General features: G+C 38.1%; 1 protein-coding gene across 4 annotated transcripts in view; it reads left to right on the top strand.

The window, feature by feature from the left end:
- Dock4 (dedicator of cytokinesis 4) overlaps nt 1-19291 on the top strand; it is a 492219-nt gene that overhangs the window by 420360 nt on the left and 52568 nt on the right. For 3 of the 4 annotated variants that reach the window (XM_029561952.1, XM_017797318.2, XM_008829790.3), the window contains exons 31-36: nt 2962-3110; nt 4786-4871; nt 9316-9342; nt 9487-9582; nt 10460-10520; nt 14742-14835. In XM_029561952.1, coding sequence (XP_029417812.1) covers nt 2962-3110; nt 4786-4871; nt 9316-9342; nt 9487-9582; nt 10460-10520; nt 14742-14835 — 513 coding nt within the window. The remainder of the gene's footprint in view (nt 1-2961; nt 3111-4785; nt 4872-9315; nt 9343-9486; nt 9583-10459; nt 10521-14741; nt 14836-19291) is intronic. The other variant, XM_008829791.2, reaches the window with a different exon arrangement.

The raw sequence follows: 19291 nt of genomic DNA, 5'->3' as shown, positions 1-19291 counted from the left end.
ATAAAAAACTTTATTAAATTTTTAAGAATTTCATATAATACGTTTTGATCATATTTAGACCTCCTCCCCTAGCTGCCCCCCCCCTTAACAACTCCCAATCCCCATTGGATTTCATATATATTTGTTTGTTTGTTTGTTTGTTTGTTTGTTTGAAGTCCTGTCAAGTCAAATTTGTGTTTTCAGTGTAGATCCATTCACTGGAGCCTGGTTAACCTATCCAGCATCACATCCTTAAAGAAAACCACCTTTCCCTCTCCCAGCAACTTATCCATTGCCAATAGTTCTTCAGCTAGGGTTGGGGCTTCTTGCCCACTTCCCCACTTCTGTGCTGAGGTTTTTTTCTGGCTTGAGCTTACATGGGTTGTGCATGCTGTCAGCACTAATGTGAGTTCATATGAGTAATGGCTCAGCAGTCTGGGAAAACCTGTTTCCTAGTGTCATCCACCACCCCTGGCTCTTACAGTCTTTCTGGCCCCTCTTTCACAATGATTCCTGAGCCTTGGGAGGCAGAAGTTTGATATAGGTGTCCTATTCAAGGATAAGCACTCTGCAGTCTCTTATTCTCTGCACATTGACCACTTGTGGGTCTCTGTGTTAATCACCATCTGCTACATAAGAAAGCTGCTCTGGTGAGAGTTGAGAGGTGCGTTAATCTGTGTCTCTGGGCCACTTGGAGAGTCCCTGGTGTACAGCCAGCAGGGGAACAGGTGAATCCCAGAGGTCAAGAAAGTAATTTTTTTATGATCTTGTAACTCCTCAAATTTCCAGACTCTCTGTAAAACTCAAAATTTGTCACTTATCAAAACATGCTCTGGGAAGAGATACTCATTACAACATTCTCTTTTTATTTATAATGTTGTAAAGAATTAAAATTTCAGATCTATGTTTGTTTGCTATAATGCTTTATCTAAGAAAGATGAGACTTAAAGGGTTCCATGGCCTCCGTGGATCCCAGAGTATACAGAGAAGACATCTGAACACTCTTCTCTCACAGAAGTAACACGGGAAACATTACAACATATTTCCTAAAGTGCTCAGCTACCTGCAGTAGCATTCCTTCCATATTGCTGAGATAAGGAGTTTCATCATAACAAGTGCTTGTGCTCTGAGCATACAACAGAGCAAGGGCCCCAACATACAACAATCACAAAATGTCCCCTCCTGCCTTTTCTCTGAACCATGACTACCTAACCTTTATCATTGGGAACATACTAGCTTGAGTTCAATATTGTCATGTTTTAGTATTTTCAGAAAGCAAACTCTTTTAAGGGCTACTTTTAGATTTTTATTTAAGCTGTATGTTTTTTTAAACAGAAGCTATTTTTTTGTATATAAAAATAATATGTAACTTATTGGGCATGTTAAAGCTGTAATGATATGCTTCTAAAAAAGTTAAAAATAATATTAAAAAATAATATGTAGTCCCATCACCCAAAGATAATGAAATGTGGGCATCTTTAGGGGGCATATCTTCTAAACTATCATATTTATGTATTTAAAAAATTTTTATGCATGGGTATTGTATTTGCATTATTTTCTATCCCTCCCAGTTCCCCTCCAACTCTTCCCATGCCCCATTCCCTCGCAATTTCTTGTCTTCTTCTTTGATTTTATATATACATAAATGAGCCCATTTAATGGTGCTCTTGGGTGCCTGTGTTTACAGCTGCCCACTTAATATAATAACCTCTCAAGGAACTAGTCCCTCAAAAAACTGATTCTCCCTCCCTTGGCATCCACTGATTGCCTGTAGCTCTTATCTTGAGGTGGGACCCCGTGAAATGAAATATCTCCTGTTCACTTGCCATGTCCACTGGTTTTGTCATTATGCAGATCTTGTTAGAAAACCATACTGTGGGGATTTTCTGGGTGTAGCATCCCTGTCATGCTTAGAATTCATTAGCTAGCAGCAAGTGTCTTGTTGCACTGGCTCTCACAACCATTCCACCCTTCTTCCACGATGTTCCCTAAGCCATGGGTGTAGAGGTTACATCATTTAGGGCTAGGCACCTCACAGTTATTCTCTTTGATCAGTTGTGGAACTTTGTAGTAGTCTCTATCTGTTGCAAAAAGAAGCTTCTTTGATGAGTGGTGAGAGGTGCACTTGTCTGTAAATATAAGGATCCAATATACTTAGCATACAGTAAGAAATTGCATTGGACTAGGGAAGTGACAGAAGTAGGTTCTTCTCTAGCATCTATGACCTCTCCAACCATGTGTAATTGGCTATGTTTACAGTATCACACGTGAATTCCCTCCCATTGAGCAAGCCTTAAGTCCAATTAGATAGCTGTTGATTACCCCTTAGATAAAAGTGCAGCTACTGTAGCAATAGAGATAATTTGCTGAGCTGATCATTGTTGTAGTTTGTAGGCTTACAGATGGACAGGGCCACTGGTTGGTCTTCTCCCTAGATGGCTTGCATAGTATCTTCTATGAGAGTTGGTCTTTGGGGAGGAGGCTTCCAGATCTATTCCAGCCCAATTTTCCCAAGTCCCGTGTCTGAAGTATGTCCTGTTTTCAGCAATATGATCTTACCTTCAAGTTCTGGGAGGCGATCAACAGCTGTGGCAATAGCCTGTATTATTTTGGGAGTCTCTTGGACTAGCATGACCAACACTTGAAAGGAGGTTTCCCTTGCCTGATACTGTGAAAGATGTTCCCTTATGTATGTACCTTGTTTTTTATTCACTTAATTATGTTGAAAAAGTTTGTTATCTTTCAGCTTGATTTTTTAATAACTTCACCAAATTTTTTGTACCAATGTACAATCATATATATATATATGACCAGTTTCTGATTTCTATCATTTCAGTTGTTTGCTATTAGTTATCTTCTTATCCAGGGAGACAACTATAGTTGAAGATTTTATAGCAATAATTTTAGCTAAATTTTATATTAATTGTCTGAAATCTTATTAAGACTAAATACACTGAAACACAAATATTTTACTCAATTTAGGAGAACACAAACTTCATTTCATCCCAGCCCTGATCGGCCCCTTCTTAGAAGTGACCTTGATACCACAACCAGATCTCCGGAATGTCATGATTCCCATTTTTCATGATATGATGGACTGGGAACAGAGGCGCAGTGGCAACTTTAAACAGGTAGGTAGCAGTATCATCAGCTGACAAGAGACTTACTTCTCTAGGGTGTCTCTGGCTTTCCCTGTTCAGCCCTGACCAGCAGACTCAGAGCCAGGTGGACCTGTCCTCTCTGATGCTACATGGCCTTCAGACACTTCTCTCCGACTTTGTGTGCTCTTGAACCTACAGGGAAGCCCTGAAAACCCATTTCATTCCTTTCAGCTAAAAAAAACAAAAAAACAAAAAAACAAAACCCTCTGATTTCCCAGGTCTGTATTTAAGAATTTACAGAGGGTTTATTTGATCCCGGTTGGACACAGCACAGAGGAATTGGGGTTAATGATTCTTTAAGTCATTGAGCTCTCAGTGGTCTGCACATTGTGTTTGGTGAATGGCTTAGCTTTGAGCATTTGATTCACAGTATGTTTTATCGCTCTTAGCTTGAAGTACTGAGAATTAATTTAAAGGAGAAAGCAGTGGAAAATCTTGTAAAAGAAATTCCAAGAAGATGAAGCTATCATTTCTTGCTGACATAGGTTCTGATAATTTCGCTTCAGTTTAAGGAAGATGGCTATTCATATTTGCAAAACCAGATCTGTAAAGAATCAGTTATTTTACCAGTCCAAGTCTCTTTAATGTGGGAGAAATAGAGATATGGTGCATTCACATAGGCACTGCACGAACCTGCTTGCCCACAGGATGTGGTCCTCCTCCATGCTTCTCCACATGAAGTCTTCTTCAAACATCAGAAAAGTGCTTGTCAACTGTACAAGCAATTTGATTGCATACACAGAGCTTTCCTATTGCCAAAAGCGTGGGCATTTTACTTGTATCAGTATATACATTTATTTTCAAGAAAGCTAAATGGTGAATGAAAGGTTATTTTAAAAATGTGCTTGGTAGGGGAGCTCATTTCCCCCTTACCTTTATCTCTTGATTGGCAGTGGGTTTAAATGACTAATTGGTCTCAGTCAAATATCCATCCCAAGCTCTAATTGTTTTAACTCTCTCTGGCCAGAGGTTTTTCACTTTCTGTCTCTTCTCTTGCCTTATATAGACTAAGGGATGTTTTTCTCTTCCTGATATTCAAGTTCCTAAGAATTTACATCCTTGAAAACATAAATGTTTTGACTACAGTTTTCAGGAAATATGTCCTTTCGGTCTCCTGCTGCTTACTGCTGACTTGGAATATTTCTGTGGCTCTGCCATCTGCACATGGATAGGATGAGTTCTCAACTTCAGCAAAGATTTAGTGCAACCTCAGACTGTTTTAGGAAAGAAAACAGATATAAAACACATTAAAGATTTAAATTAATGTATGTGGGCATGGTAGTTTACTGATGTTCTCATATATAGTGATATAAAGAAAAAAGAAATAGGACTTGCCAGTTTTTATAATCCCTAAAAAAGATTTTAAACATTTAAATTGGACTGGTAGCATTTCTGTTTGAATCACAGATAGATATCTTTGGCAGCAGGAGAAGCTAGCCAGCCGGGAGTGTGAAGTCATGTTAACTCCATCTAAATTAGCCCCCTAGAACTCCAAAGGGATGTCTGCTGTTCACCATGGCTGATAATATCAGTTTCACAAAGTGTTTTACAGCTTTCTCCCTGGCATAAGGAAATGTATTCTAATTTGCCTAGAAATCTTACATGTGAGGTGGGAAAAAGAGATTAATATTTGGGTGTGTTTCAGGTGGAAGCCAAGCTAATTGACAAACTGGATAGCCTGATGTCAGAGGGCAAAGGGGATGAAACATACCGTGAGCTCTTCAATAGTATGTGAGTAATGTGTTTACCTGATTCTTTTCAGGGGCTGTAGTGTCAGTACTGAGCCATTCTGCACCACAGTAGCTGAGAGCTACCGAGACAGCTTGGGTCTCACAGGAGTGCTTTGTCTTTGTGGCGTGTGAAATAAAGGATAATTGCCAAAGTCTGGCAAGTGGATCTTATTATGTTGATGATTAGACATGTCTCCTTATTTTAATCTCAGATTAGGACAGGTCATCAGTGTTGCATAACAAAGCTCACTCTTTTCATGCTTGATAATTTTAAGGGGGAGAAAAAGAGGCCATTGTTGCAAGATGATGGTTTTAAGGAGGGCTATGAGTGGGAGAGGAAGAAAGGGGTATGATTATAATGTTTGTACACAGTGCTTCCCAAAGGAAGATGTCCTTAGCTGATTTGCTATTTGAAAAATTAATGTAGTTTGTGCCTGCTCTTTAATGCCTGACTTAATCCTTAAATACTGGCATTTGCTTGGGACTGTTCATTGCTTCTTAAAAGCTTCTTATTAGAACATTACCAAATTAAATCATTTCTGTAAGTTTTGTGTTTTGGATTTGCAAGGAGGATAAATGAAAAAATGGTGTTCTATAAAGGGATGTTGAGATTGTCCTTCCTGGCTCAGTCTGATTTCAGTCACAGATGGATTGCTTGTATCATGCATTGATTTTCTGTGTCCAAATGGCTAGAGAGGACCTGTGGGAATGGCTCAGTGCTTTGGGGTTTCCCTCCTGGCTTTTGTTTTCTCTGTGACTTTCTATGGATCTCAGTCACTTTTAAACGTATTTTTATAAAGTGTTTCTTTTTTAAGGAGAATTAGTTCACAAGCTTGGAAAAAATGCTTGCAGTTCTTTTAGAAGTGCAAAAATAATTCAACAACACATTTCCCTCTTGTTTATATTTATGTCCAACCATCACCTAAAACTAAATATGAATGCTTTTGTACTGATAACTAAATGCAAGTTTTTGTACTTCCTTTTAGCATCATTAATTTCCAACCGTGAAAATAATCATTTGTAGGTTCTAAGAATACAATGAGTGACTGATAGATTAGATAGATTTCAGTTTGCCCAATTCAAAATCATCCTTGAAGCTTTCGGGAAAGTTATATTAAAGGAAAAGCCAGGAAGGGCTGTAAAGATTTCATGTGATGGTGGTGGGTGATAAAATACATTGTACAGAACCCTCAACACCATTTTCTTTTGATACTGTAGTTAAACCAAAACTTTTAATAATTATTCACCAGGCCCTTGTTCATTCTTGTGTACAAAGCATCTGTCTTTCATGACAGCCGGAGTTTAGTGAGAATTCTGATTAAAACCTCATCAAATATAATAAATTGCCTTTGAAAACTGCCCTCATTTCAGTTGCTAGTCCTTGGTTTGAACAAAGGACTAAAATGAGAAAGCACTCAATTAAATGAACCTCTTGAGATTTGTGATTAATTATTTATAATAAATTTAGAAGATTAATAAATGCATGCTTGGTTATTTAATGTCTCTTATCTACTTTAATAAAGGCCTGATAGCATGCAATTTGGCTCACTTGTGTATAAATATGACTTTGAAATTGAAGATGTACCTTGACATTAGAATTAAAGTAATAATTAAGATATTAAGCCTCTATAATTAGGAGTCGTTCAAGAAACCTGATACATTCAATGGAGATTTTTATTCTTTTGTTGATTTTCAGCATATTACTAGAAATGTTACTATAAACGTTTTTAATGCTTTTGTGATCAACATATTAAGAGTAAATCAAATCAAAAGTGATGATTAAATAGCATTACTACCTTGGCTCCAGAGAGAAAGTGAAACTCTAAGTGTATTTCAAAAAGCCAAAATGCTTTTTTGGCAATGGAAATCACAGTGAGTTTGTGTAATCACAGTGAGTCACTGCACACATCATGAGTTAGGAAGCATGCTGCTGTGGCAGATTCGAGTTTGTTCATGTCTAAAACTTCATAGAATTTTTCAAAAAATGAAAACCTGTAAGCAGCTCAGTGCTTCCTAAACTGGAGTACTTGCCAAAATAGCCTCCTTAGAGTGAGACTTTTAGTTTGTGCAGTGCCTTCCTTGTGAAGAATCCATCCATCTTTCCAAACTCTCAATGTTTTCTTTATTTACTTATACTATTCCTTTTTGAAATCAGTGGGATTTACTATTTCTGATAATACTGAAATTTTGTATCATAAACCACAGCATGAAAGACTCAAAATAGAACATCAAAGCTAAATTCAGCTTTACCTGGCTCCACCTGGTTCATAATTTGGCTTCTTTTGCTGGGTACCTCCTGGGCGGACAGACACTTATGTTAGGCTAGGATTTGGCAGACACTTGTGTTAGGGTAGGATTCGGTGGTGGCTATGCCTGGAGCACACAGCAGAGCTGCCTGTTGCTCTGAGGTACCTAAAGTGGCTTTCCAGAAGTACCGTCCACTTTGGTTCTTCCCTCCACTCTGTCCAATCCAGCAAGACTCCAAATGATTTCAAAGACCTTTATCTAATGATTTATGTCTTGCTACAGCTTGGGGATAGAAGACTAGCTCTGTAACACCAGGCCTTAAGTATCTAAATCTGCTGTTTGGGTTGTTAAAGATGAGTATGCCTTTCAGAGTAATGGTCTCAGTGTGATCCTGTTATGATGTAGAAAGGCAGATTAAGAATCAAACCCGCCCACTCTCCACCCCCTTTTCATGGTGAAGAAAGTCATCAGGTGTGTTGTGGTCTATCCTGCTTCCCAGTTGATGGATTCCCATTGCACATACCTGAACAGTCCTGTCAGTCAGCAACAAGAAACTATCTCTTATTTTATCAAATGGTATCTCTGCACACTCCACACCAGCACAAGAACATGGTCCAATTTCACTCAAGTTATCTAAAGACATTCTTCCCCTGTTTTGGAGATCCTCTCCTTCTCAGGTTGTATCAGGTGAACTGGAAGGTAGAAAGGGTCCCAAATGAAGGATCGCGCCTAGCTAAGAACACAGATGAACCAGGTTTTAAACTTAATCTTAACATTTGGTCTAAAGTCAGTGAAGAAAGCAGGCTGTACAGAGAGAATGATGTAGCTCTGATTTCCGACTACATCAGGAAGCTGTGCAAATTAATGAAACTCATAAATGAAGCCTCAGTGTATTTTTAGAATTATTACTTAACTTGAGCTCTTTGTTTTTTAGCCTCTAAGTATGTGGGGTGTGGGCTGTCACTTGGAGAAATTTCTGCATCATCTTGCATTGCTTTGGCAGAATTTAAGGACTCGGTTCAATACCAGTTTGCCACTTATGCTGGAAACAGGTGCTGTTCAGAGGTTTTAAAATGAAAACACATTTAAACAAACTAAGAGCCTTCCCCTGGAAGATCAGTCAGGGCAAGTTCCTTACCTTCCATGCACAGTCTCTGACCAGCTCACTCAATCTAGAAAACAGTTTAAAATCAATCAGGAAAGCATATGATCTGACAGGCAACAGATATGGAGAAAAGACAGAAAGAACACTGGGTACTGGAATGGCAACAACAAGAGAAGACCAGGAAATGGAGAGAAATTGGAAGAGAACACAGTCACAGACAAAATAAGTTTGATCCACAGAGAGCGTTTCCCTTTTTTTTTTTTTTTTTACTAAATACAGATATGGTATGCTTAGATTATACTTATAAGAATCTCCCTCCATCCTCCTCTTGAAATCAAGATGTAAAGAAAATAAACAAGATTTTAGACAGAAATGATGATCATTGAAATCGGAGGGGATGCTGATAGTCCATGCTTCTGTTCTTTTATCTTTGGGGGAAGTTCAGTTGTGAAAGCCATGCCAAGTACCATTGCTAATTTGCAGAGAGGAGCAAAGGCAAAACAGGTCTTCATTATGACGACTGTTATTATTTTGTGTTTACATAGTGCCTCTGCTCCAAGGTATTTGGGATTAGGAGAGACGTAGGAAGGGAGATGTGGCTCAGTGCTTGTCATCAATCTGCTGTAACAACCACTTAGAAAATCCTCTGTGATTAATGACAAAATGAATGAAACCCTTGACTGAGTGCACAGATAGTACAATATGTATTGAGTGGGCAAATGTTAAGTGAGAGGAAAAAAAAAACGCAAAACGTCACACCGTCTGTACAAGGATTTTCCTATAGCAGTTGCATTGCAGTAAGATTGCTTGGATGAAGATGCATTCCACTGAGAGGTAGGAAAACATTTTTATGGGAATAAAGCAAAATCTTTACTTAGAAGTAAACTTGGCGGTCCTCCTGTTTTCGCTTTCGCACTGTTATTCAATGTGGTAAGGCGCAAGTCTCCATTAGTATAATAGAGAAGCTAGGAAAAAAATGTCTGAACTGTGAGATGCTTGTGTATTTTTTAAAGCATGATTATATGCATGTGTTCATGTTTTGTGACTTGGATAATCTGAAAATCATTTGCTTTGTCAATGCTTCCTGGATTAGAATTCCACTATTTGGTCCCTATCCTAGGTAAGACATTGTTTGCAAATTGTGCTACTTGTGAGATGTTGCAGTGGTTGCTAAGGCATTTAAGGTACTGATGAAAGTAAAATGGTTGTCATGGTGATTGATAAAAATAAGTGTTGAAAATGCCCTGGGTTCTTTCTTTTCCAGTCTACTAAAGAAAATTGAGCGGGAAACATGGAGGGAAAGTGGCGTTTCATTAATTGCCACGGTTACTCGGCTGATGGAGAGGTTGTTAGATTACAGGTAAGCCATGACCCAGGACTCCAGATATGCTGCCTTCTAGTTAGATGCTTAAAAAGCTAAATTATAATTAGCATTCCACTTGAGTTAATCACTCAAAGAATTGTTAATCACCCCCCCTGGACTTGGAACCATCTAGTTCAAAGTTTTTAATTTGGCTTTGATTTTTGTTGGCTTGTTTGTTTAGTTCTCTTTGTTGATAGTTCTTTCAAAGGATTGTTGAGTTGAGAGAGTTCTCAGAGTCCTTGACAGTCCTCCAAAAGGAAAAGAAAAGAAAAAAAGAAAAAAAAAGAAAAAAACAGAAAAATCTTTTGGTATTTAGACTCATCCACTAGAAAATCATCTGTGACCCATCCACTTTGGGATGAAGATCGTAGATGTGGAACAGGTTGCTTACTATTCTGTGCATTTTTTTTCCTTTTCCAAATTTTTTTTTTTTTTTTTTTTTTTTTTTTTTTTTTTTTTTTTAATCTTGCCTTTAGAGCAGTTTTTCCAACTTCTATCAGTGATAGTTCTCTTTTACTTTAAGAACAAGGCTCTCCTTCTCCTCCTCTCTGACCAGACTTACCATCTGCTTTTTCGCGTGCTGTGGGGGTGTGTGAAAGTTACCGTCATTCTTTCTGCTCCCTGAGCCCCTGCCCAGGGACAGTTATTGACAAAACAAGTGAAGTTCTCAGCAGAAACTGCTGCTTAAGAGTCGGTCTCTGGCTTGCCGGTCCCATTAAAGACCTTCAGCTGCAGTTGCCTCCCTGAGACAATACCCGCTATCACCCCTGATCTCAGACAGCGCTCCACTGGCCCCCCACAAACACCAAAGAACAAGCTATGTTTTCCCCATGGAAGGAAGTTCTGACTTATGACTCTGGTGTTTTCTTTTTAGGGACTGCATGAAAATGGGAGAGGTGGATGGTAAAAAGATTGGCTGCACAGTTAGCCTTCTGGTTAGTAACCTAGTCTCCTTTTTCTCTTAATCTTTGTTGTTCACAGAAATACCGATTTTTTTAAATTGTTTTTAATCTGCAGTGTACTTTTTTGTCTAGATGTTTCTCACATGAATTTAGAGATGTTTTTGAAAGAAAGATGTCAAGTTTTACGTTGAATGAGAGCCCAGAAAATTCTGAGCTCTGAACATTTGCAGAATATGTCTGCTGTATGCCAGTAGCAAGGGAGCAAGCAGATCTTGGTGGCATCTCAGAGGGACGGGGTGCGGGGGGTGGGGGACGGGTACCCTCTTCCCCGATGCATTGTTTCCCAGCTTAGAGTCTTGTTGCTCTCCTAGGAAAAGCACAGTAACCAAATGAAGGTCCTTTTACTTCTCTGTTGACAGTATCTCTCTGCGTTTGTCCATTTTCTTCCTCAAAGAGTTATAATCATCCTACATTTTAATAAATGTTACTGACCTCATCTTTTGTAAACTAATAAAAGTTTTCTGTTTCATACACTAACTTTCACTCACTAGCCTTTTGCAAATTGAATTCATAATAGCACTATTGCTAAGATTTGTATTATAACCAGATGACCATTTAATTTATCACCCAGACATTTTTGAGAGTAAAATTAAATATATAACGACAGCAGTCTAAACCACAATTATCCTGGGCCAACCAAAATTCATATAAAGTGTCACCTATGTAATTTTTAAATCAAATGGTAGTCTCACCGCACACACAAAAAAGAATGATCATACATAGGATGCTAATTTTCATATTTTACTATGGGTAAGTTAATACTTTTGATACCTTTCTTAAATCAGATTTAGAATACAAGAGGAATGGTTACTTCTAGTTCTAAGTCCCTGAATGTTACTTTCTTTCTCTTACATTCTTCAGCTCACGTGAACCCTCATTATCCATTGTAAATCCTTGTGCTGTTGTTCACATTTTTACCCTGATCATCTGGACCCCACATGCCGTATTCTGTCTCTGCCCACACCTGGAAATTTTGTTTTACCCCCTGCTTTAATTCGGTCTCGCCTAGTTCATTGTTTTGTTTTGTTTGGTCCCTCTTCACAGCTCTGAACTTGCTGTGACTCTTTATGTTTCCCTGATCTTTGCTGCACTGCTCTTCACTTCAGACGGCCGGCCCCCATCCTTCTTTACCACACCCACCTCTGCCTTCTCATTTTTAACTTGCATCTTACTCATATTCATGAAGTTTTATAATTTTCTTCCTTGGCTCTAACAGTGAGCTCCAGGCCGTCAGCCCACACCCTCTCTGTCACCCATTTACCTGCCCCCTTCTAAGCTTCACATGGACTTTCCTTCTGTCCAACCTCCCATTTTCTTGCCTGCTTCTGTCAGTCTTCAGTCGTGGTCAGGAGCTACAACCTGAGTATTTCCATATCCCTGCCTGTATGTCAGTGCTTGAGGAGAACAAACAAGTGCTGGGTAAGCTTCAGCTGAATCTGTAACCCAGATTCAGGTACAAAGTCTCATAAATAACCTAAAAGTAAAATTTTACCTGTTTCTTAAGGAATTCTCTTCCATCATCTTCACCTTTCCCAAATGCCTCTCTGGTGGTGACGAGATTAATGCAGTCCCTAGGTTCATCTCCTTAAACAGAGGAGATCCTTTTCTTTGGTGACAGAATTACTACTTTGCCCTGATTATGTTTGCTGTAGTCATAAAACCAGTGACCCTGGTGTAATCACTTGAGACAAGAAATCATGCTGATAGCTTTGCAGTAATGAAGAGTAGTCCTCGTAGATAATGTTAGCATTTGGAAAGCTGTTCCAACCTCAGCCCAGCATAAGAATACATATTAAAGGACCAAATCTATCACTTTGAAGCTAATCTTTTTAGCTCCTATTCCATATGGAAAGTTCTTGATGTTTTCTAACCACAGTATGGTTCCCCTAACTACTCAGTTCCTGTGAGATCAGTGGTAGATTCTGTTCAGGAGACCTCTGGCTCCTCAAATGAGATCTGAGCTTAACTCCTACTGTGCAACTGGTAAAAATGCATATTTGACATGACTAATATGAGGAATCTTAATGATTATTTTGTACTCTGTGTCACAAGTTTTACCAGACATATGTGTGAGATTGTCATCTGCTGGCTGGGGCAATGTTGGGGTTTTTTTTTGTTTTTTTTTTAAGAAGAACTATTCATCCACAGAGCAATTGTTTATTTTTGCTCTCAAAGAAAGTAGCTTCTTACCAGAAAGCTATTAGAGCAAATCATCCTTTAATAATGTAAAACCTGCTGTGGGGTTTTTAGACTATGTTTATGGCACAACAATTCTTGCTAATTAAAACGATTTGGGTTCTAACGAGAGAGATTTGAGTAGCATTATTTATGTAGCTTTTTAAAGAATGCCAGAATCTACAGGAAACAAAAGTAAGGAGGGAACTAATGGTGTAACTTGGAAATATATTTGTGTGTGTGTATATGTGTGTGTGTATGTGTGTCTCACATATATAAAAATATATATATAATGATATATTCAACTTAATGCCAGTGCCTGCATGATTAGAAGAGTCCTTGGTTTCAAGAATGGAAACCAGTTAAATAATGGGCAGAAAATGCATTTGAGAGATAGTCATCTGGTTTCAACCCAAGTACAATTTAAGCAGCCCTACTGGATAGTTTGAGCCTTTACCAAAGCCCTGACTAGTTAATCAGCAACAGAAGCATACAGAATTCCTGGCTTTTTCTCTTTCAAAACCCATCACTCCTTCAAGTTAACAGATCCCCCTGCCCCCCAATTACTACTTGTTGCCTTTGATCTGTAACCAAGTAGCAGCAGTCTGATATTATAAGTAACACCAGCGACTTCAGTGTCTGAAGTGGTTTTTCAGAATGCACAATGATCTCTATACCCAGGTAAGTAAGCATTGAGGTTTTGCTAAAAATTGATAAAATGTTTCAGAGAATTTTCATATGATCTCATATACCCAGGTGAGTAAAATGAGTTTTTGGTAAAAATTGTTAAAATGTTTTAGAAAATTATAAGTCCATATTTATAAAAAATTTACAAAATAAGATATTTTCAATAAACATGCTCCATAGTAATAGGTAGAAATAAAACTCTCTGATACCTTTATGTTTGGGGCATAAAGTGGAAACATTAAAACTTTAACACATAGAAAAAAGTTTTTTAACAGGGGGGCTGTAGAGATGGCTAAGTGGTTAAGAGCACTGGCTGCTCTTGCAGAGGACCCATGTTTGGGTCCCAGCACCCACATAGGGGGTAATGCCCTCTTCTGGCCTCCGCAGGCATTGTGTGCATATAGACTGACATGCAGACTCGTAGACATAAAATAAAAATTAATAATATTTTTAAAATTTTGTTTATTTTTATAATGTGTATGAATATATTGCCTGCATGTGTGTAAGTGCACCTGTGTTGTCGTGCAGTGCCCAGGGAGATCAGAAAGGGTATCGGATCCTGTGGAACTGGAGATACAAACAGTTGTTAGCTGCCATGTGGGTGCTGGGAGTCAAACCCGTGTCCTTGCAAGAGCAACCAGTGCTCTTAACCACTGATCCATCTCTCCAGCCCTAATAACATTTTTAAAAAAAACAACACTAGTTAAACTAACAGCTAGGAAATGCACCTTGACATGAAGAAACGTTTTCATCTGTGCTCTTTTATGTAAGCTTCCAGGGGAGAAAATGCTTTTACATTTTGCTTATACATGCTTACCTTATGTCCTAGAGAATATTTTTCTTTAGAAAAAAAATGTGGCCTTTCAAATAAAAGAAAATAACCTTTGACTATGAATCAGCAAATTGAATATAGAGGTAATCTATTACATGGTTTAATATTTTAGTTGAATAGACTGATATGCCCAGTTGACAGCTAAACTAATTACAAATACTTGAAAATAACAAAAGAACAGTTAGGCTTGTTGGTGTGCGTGCCTATAATGTAACTAGGGAGTCTCAGGGAGGAAGGTCAGACCATGTGCTCAAGGCTAGCATGGGCTACATGGCACATCCCTTTCTTAACAAGAAAAGGCAAGTTGGGGAATGAAAAGGAAAATGAAAGAAGAAATTTGAACTATGATTATAACTCAAGAAAGAATCACCAGCTTATCTAGAATTGCTTAATGATGTCTGTCTGACACAGATGCTGTCAAATAGAATCTGTGGCAATCGTTGAACCTCTTTATAGGCCTGTCTGGGGGAAAAGCATTCATACCTGTACTCTTTTCACAGAACTTCTATAAGACCGAACTGAACAAGGAGGAGATGTACATACGCTACATCCACAAACTCTATGATCTGCATCTCAAAGCGCAAAACTTTACAGGTAATCCTGCTTGGGGCTCAGACTGGGGGAAGCAAGCTTATAATGATGTATTAAACATGGTAACTCCTCTGCTTTTTGTAATTAGAGCTGAAGATGGAAGCATTTCTATTTCAAAATTGAAATGCATTTTTAATTGTATGTATGTTTCTTAAGACTTTTTGACTATTATCTCTTTGCATGATTTTTCAGAGATTGCCTTTGGGGTTATGAAATATATACCTAACTTTTTACAGTATATTTATAGTTAGTGTTTTGTTTATAACCATACAATCCTAGTATCCTCTCTACTTTGAGTAGAACCCCATGTGTGTATTGTATCTGTCTGCCTTTAAAACTCCATCAAATATGTCATCATTTTTACATTTCATGGTCATGCTATTTTTAGAGAATTTTTAAATGGTGTATTATATTTACTAAGCTATTAATTATTTTGGTGACCACCCATTCATGAAGTTCTTGGTTTCCCTCCTATTATTTTCACTTATACTGAAGAATTTTAGTGTTTTTTGAAAGAACTCTAATTGTGAGAAATTCTCTTGTTTTCCTTCATCTAAGATTTTTTTTTTTCTTTTTATGTTGGTCAACTTTCTGTTATTGAAACAAACTATCTGTGAGCATCAGCTTATAAAGGACAGAGGTTTGTTTTGGTTCACAGATTTGGAGGCTTCAATGTGTAGTTAGCTACCCTTGTTGCTTTTAGGCTTGTGTCAAAGTAGCATGTGATGACAGGAAACATGCACACAAATTACAACCAACTATGATGTGAGAGAAAGACAGAGAAATGGCCTTACAGTCCTCTTCAGGCCATGTCCCTCATAACCTAAAACTTTCCAACCATCTCTCCATACCACTGACTTAAGGACCAACTTTAACACATGTGCCTTTGGTGGACATTCCTTATCCAAACTATAGCACACCCTCATTCCTGGAAAATGTGTTTGCTGAATCCAGAATTCTAAGTGAATAGTTCTTTTATTTTAATATAGTTAAAGTTTTTTTTTTTTTTTTTTAATGTATATGAGTGTTTTGCTTGCATGTAAGTACACCATGTGTGTGTAATACCTGTGGAAGCCAGAAGAGGGGTCTGATCTGGAACTGGAGTTACAGATGGTTGTTACCTGCCATGTGGATGCTGGCTGGGAACCAAACGTGGGTCATCTGAAATAGCAACCAGTGCTCTTAAAAGATTGACTGCTGAGTCATCTTTCCAATGCCTTTTTAAAATATTTTTTAAGTATTGCTCCATTATCTCTTGGCATCCCTGGTTTTGGATGAGAAGTATGTAGTTATTGAATTACCTATTGTAAGTGCTTACTGTTTGCATTTAAGAGTTTATCTTTGACCAGGCATGGTGGGGCACACCTTTAATTTCAGTACTTGGGCGGCAGAGACAGGTAGATCTCTGTGAGACTGAGACCAGCCTAGTCTACACAGTGAGTTCCAGGCCAACTGGGGCTACAGGGAGAGAGACCCCATCTCAGAAAAAAAAAATATTATCTTTGATCTTCAGTGTTTAATTATGATGTGTGGGCATGGTTTTCTTTAAGCTTAATATATTTGGTTTTCCTGAGCTTTTCTGATCTCTAAATTTATTATCTCTAAAATTACCAATTTTGGTAGGTTTTTTGGCATTGTTTTCTCTATATATTTTATATAGCAATCTTTCTTTGGGGGCTGAAGTCTATGAGTATTTGTTCTTTGGTCATTATCCCACAATTCCTGGGACTGCCAACTTCACTTCTTTCTGCTCTCAGAACCACTGATGCTCTGTCATCTCCATTCAGCTACTGTGCTCTTTTTATTTTGTTATTTATATTATTCAGTTCTGAAATTTATATTTTGTTATTTTCTTTCTATAGCTTCAATTTCTATGGGAAAAATCCCCACCTATTCATTTGTTTAAGAGTGTTCATGTTTACTATGCCGATCTTGGTTTTAGTTGCTGCTTCATAGTCTAAAATTCCATCATGTGCGTCATCCTGGGGTTCTCATCTGTTCATTGCCTTTTCCCTGGGAGAGTTATTGAGTTCTCTGGCTTCTTGAAGGCCAAGTAATTTTAGATTACATCCTGAACCTTTTGAACATTATATTATGAGACTCAGGATTCTGTTAAAATCCAGAGAATTGTTGATATTTTTTATTGTAGGTTCAAACCTCAGATCCTGCACCCTCTTCTTAAGATTGTGCTCTAATGTCAGCTTGGTTTTCGAGGCCTCTGCACTGCTATTTTACTTTCCTTGCATGTGCACCACCTAACAGGAGTCCTGGATCCTTAGCAATGATCTACACCATTGTTCCTTGGCTATGTCAGTCATTATCTGTTCTACAACTGGGAGCCTTGGAGATCAGCCCAAGCTTCATACACAGAATGAAAAGATCTTTTTCGCACCCCTTCTTCTCTATGGTCTCCCCACCCTTTCCATCCCAAGACACTTTGGCCATGAAGTTCAGGCAAGATCCTCTTCACGTTTGATGTACTCCACACCAGTGGTCTGCTGGGGCCTAAGCAGTAAGAAGGAAATGTCCATGGGAACTACTGTGCCAATGCCCCAATTGCAATTTACAACTCTCTTCCTGGGACCCACATAGGGAGAGGCCAAAAGAGTGTATGTAAAGAGCTCTATTCCTTGGAGAGCCGTCCCCCAGCTCTCTTGACTAGACAAGCTTTTCTTGAAGCTTTGATTGTCTGATCCCATTTGTAGTTGCAGGAGCTAAAGAAGTCTAAGACAGGAGATACCAAAGCAGCAAATAAAAACAGACAACTAAACACATTATGAGCATTCTTCAAGTGTTGTTTTTCCTACTTGGTTCACCTGATCTTATTTATTTTTTAGACTCCTCTAATAGTTACCTTATATATTCTGTCAAAGTGTTTCATTCTGATTACTGGTAATGAAAGAGTAGAAGGTCCTTGCTTCAACTTAGCTAGAACCATTTCCTTGGATTTGACAACTGCAAATCCTGGACTTCACCACACTCTTCCAGGGATCTCTTGAACTGTGGCCCTTTCCTCAGTTTTAAGTTAGAAAAGGAACCCTTCCTATAACAGCTCTGGAATTTAAGTATGCCTCCATCTATGGTTCCACTAGCTCTGTAGCATTTCTCTCTGCTTAGAGACTTTAACACTATCCTTGACTCTTTTTAACTCCCTCAGGTTCATGCATGAGATTCTATGAATTCTTTTTCCCCAAAACATCTCAAAACCATTTCTTTTTCATTATTTCCACTTTTACTGTCTCAGCCAGCCACTTCATCTGGTGTCTGGACTTCCTCTTAACTGTCACCAGAGTTATTCTCTAGCACAGGGGTCAGCAAAGTACCACCTGCATTTTGTACATGCCTGATTTTGTAAAGAATGAAACTGATTAGAACTCAGACTTGCCCACCTACTTGGATATTGTCTGTGGCTGCTTTATGTGCTTTAGTGGCAGACCAGAGTGGTTGAGATGAAGACCACACTGACCACAAACCTAATTATTTACTGTCTGACCCTTTAAGAAAAATGTCCTCACCACATCTTTAGATGTACCCCTTTTAGAAGTTTATTTGTTCTACAATGTAAAGTTAACCCTTTATTCAAGGTCTATCATGATTGATCATCTGTCCAACTAGATTCACACTTCTACCAAATGCTTGCTTTTCATCCTTCACGACAACTCCTTCATCATCTTTTTTTTTTATTTTGAACTTGATGACAATGTGGTTTTTGTCTTTGAGTCCATTTATATGATTAATGACATTTATTGATTTGAATATATTGAACCATCCCTGCATCTCTGAGATAAAGCCTACTTGATCATGGTGAATGATCTTTTTGATGTGTATGTGGTTTACAAGTATTTTGTTGAGAATTTTATCTATGTTCATTAAGGATATGGGTCTATAGTTTTCTTTTTTGGTTGTGTCTTTACCCAGTTTGGATATTAGAGTGATGCTGGCTTCATAGAAGGGATTTGGGAGTTCTCCTTCTATTTCTATCATTTTGAATAATTTAAGTAATATTGGTTGGAGGTCTTCTTTAAATGTCTGGTAGAATTCTGCTGTAAATCCATTTGGGCCTGGGCTTTTTTAAGTTGGGAGACTTTGTATTACTGTTTCAATTTCCTTATATATTATGGATCTGATTAAACTGTTAATCTCTTTTGGTTTAACTTTGGTCATTCCCATGATTTTAGGTATCCATCCATTTCTTTTAGATTTTCAAATTTAGTAGTATATAGGTTTTAAAATATTACCTTATAATGTTCTGTATCTTTTTTGTGTTTGTTGTGATGCTTCCCCTTTCATCTCTGATTTTGTTGATTTGGAGGTGCTCTTTCTTTCTTTTGGTTAATTGGGCTAGTGGTCTGTCAATCTTGTTTATCTTTTCAAAGAACCAGCTCTTGGAATTGTTGATTCTTTGTATTGTTTTCTTTGATTCAATTTCATTGATTTCTGCCCTGATTTTTGTTATTTC

Source organism: Nannospalax galili, unplaced genomic scaffold (assembly GCF_000622305.1).
Source record: "Nannospalax galili isolate Female #2095 unplaced genomic scaffold, S.galili_v1.0 scaffold674, whole genome shotgun sequence".
Lineage (NCBI taxonomy): Eukaryota > Metazoa > Chordata > Mammalia > Rodentia > Spalacidae > Nannospalax > Nannospalax galili.
The sequence above is the reverse complement of the archived record's forward strand: the minus strand, read 5'-3'. Positions and strand labels throughout refer to the sequence as shown.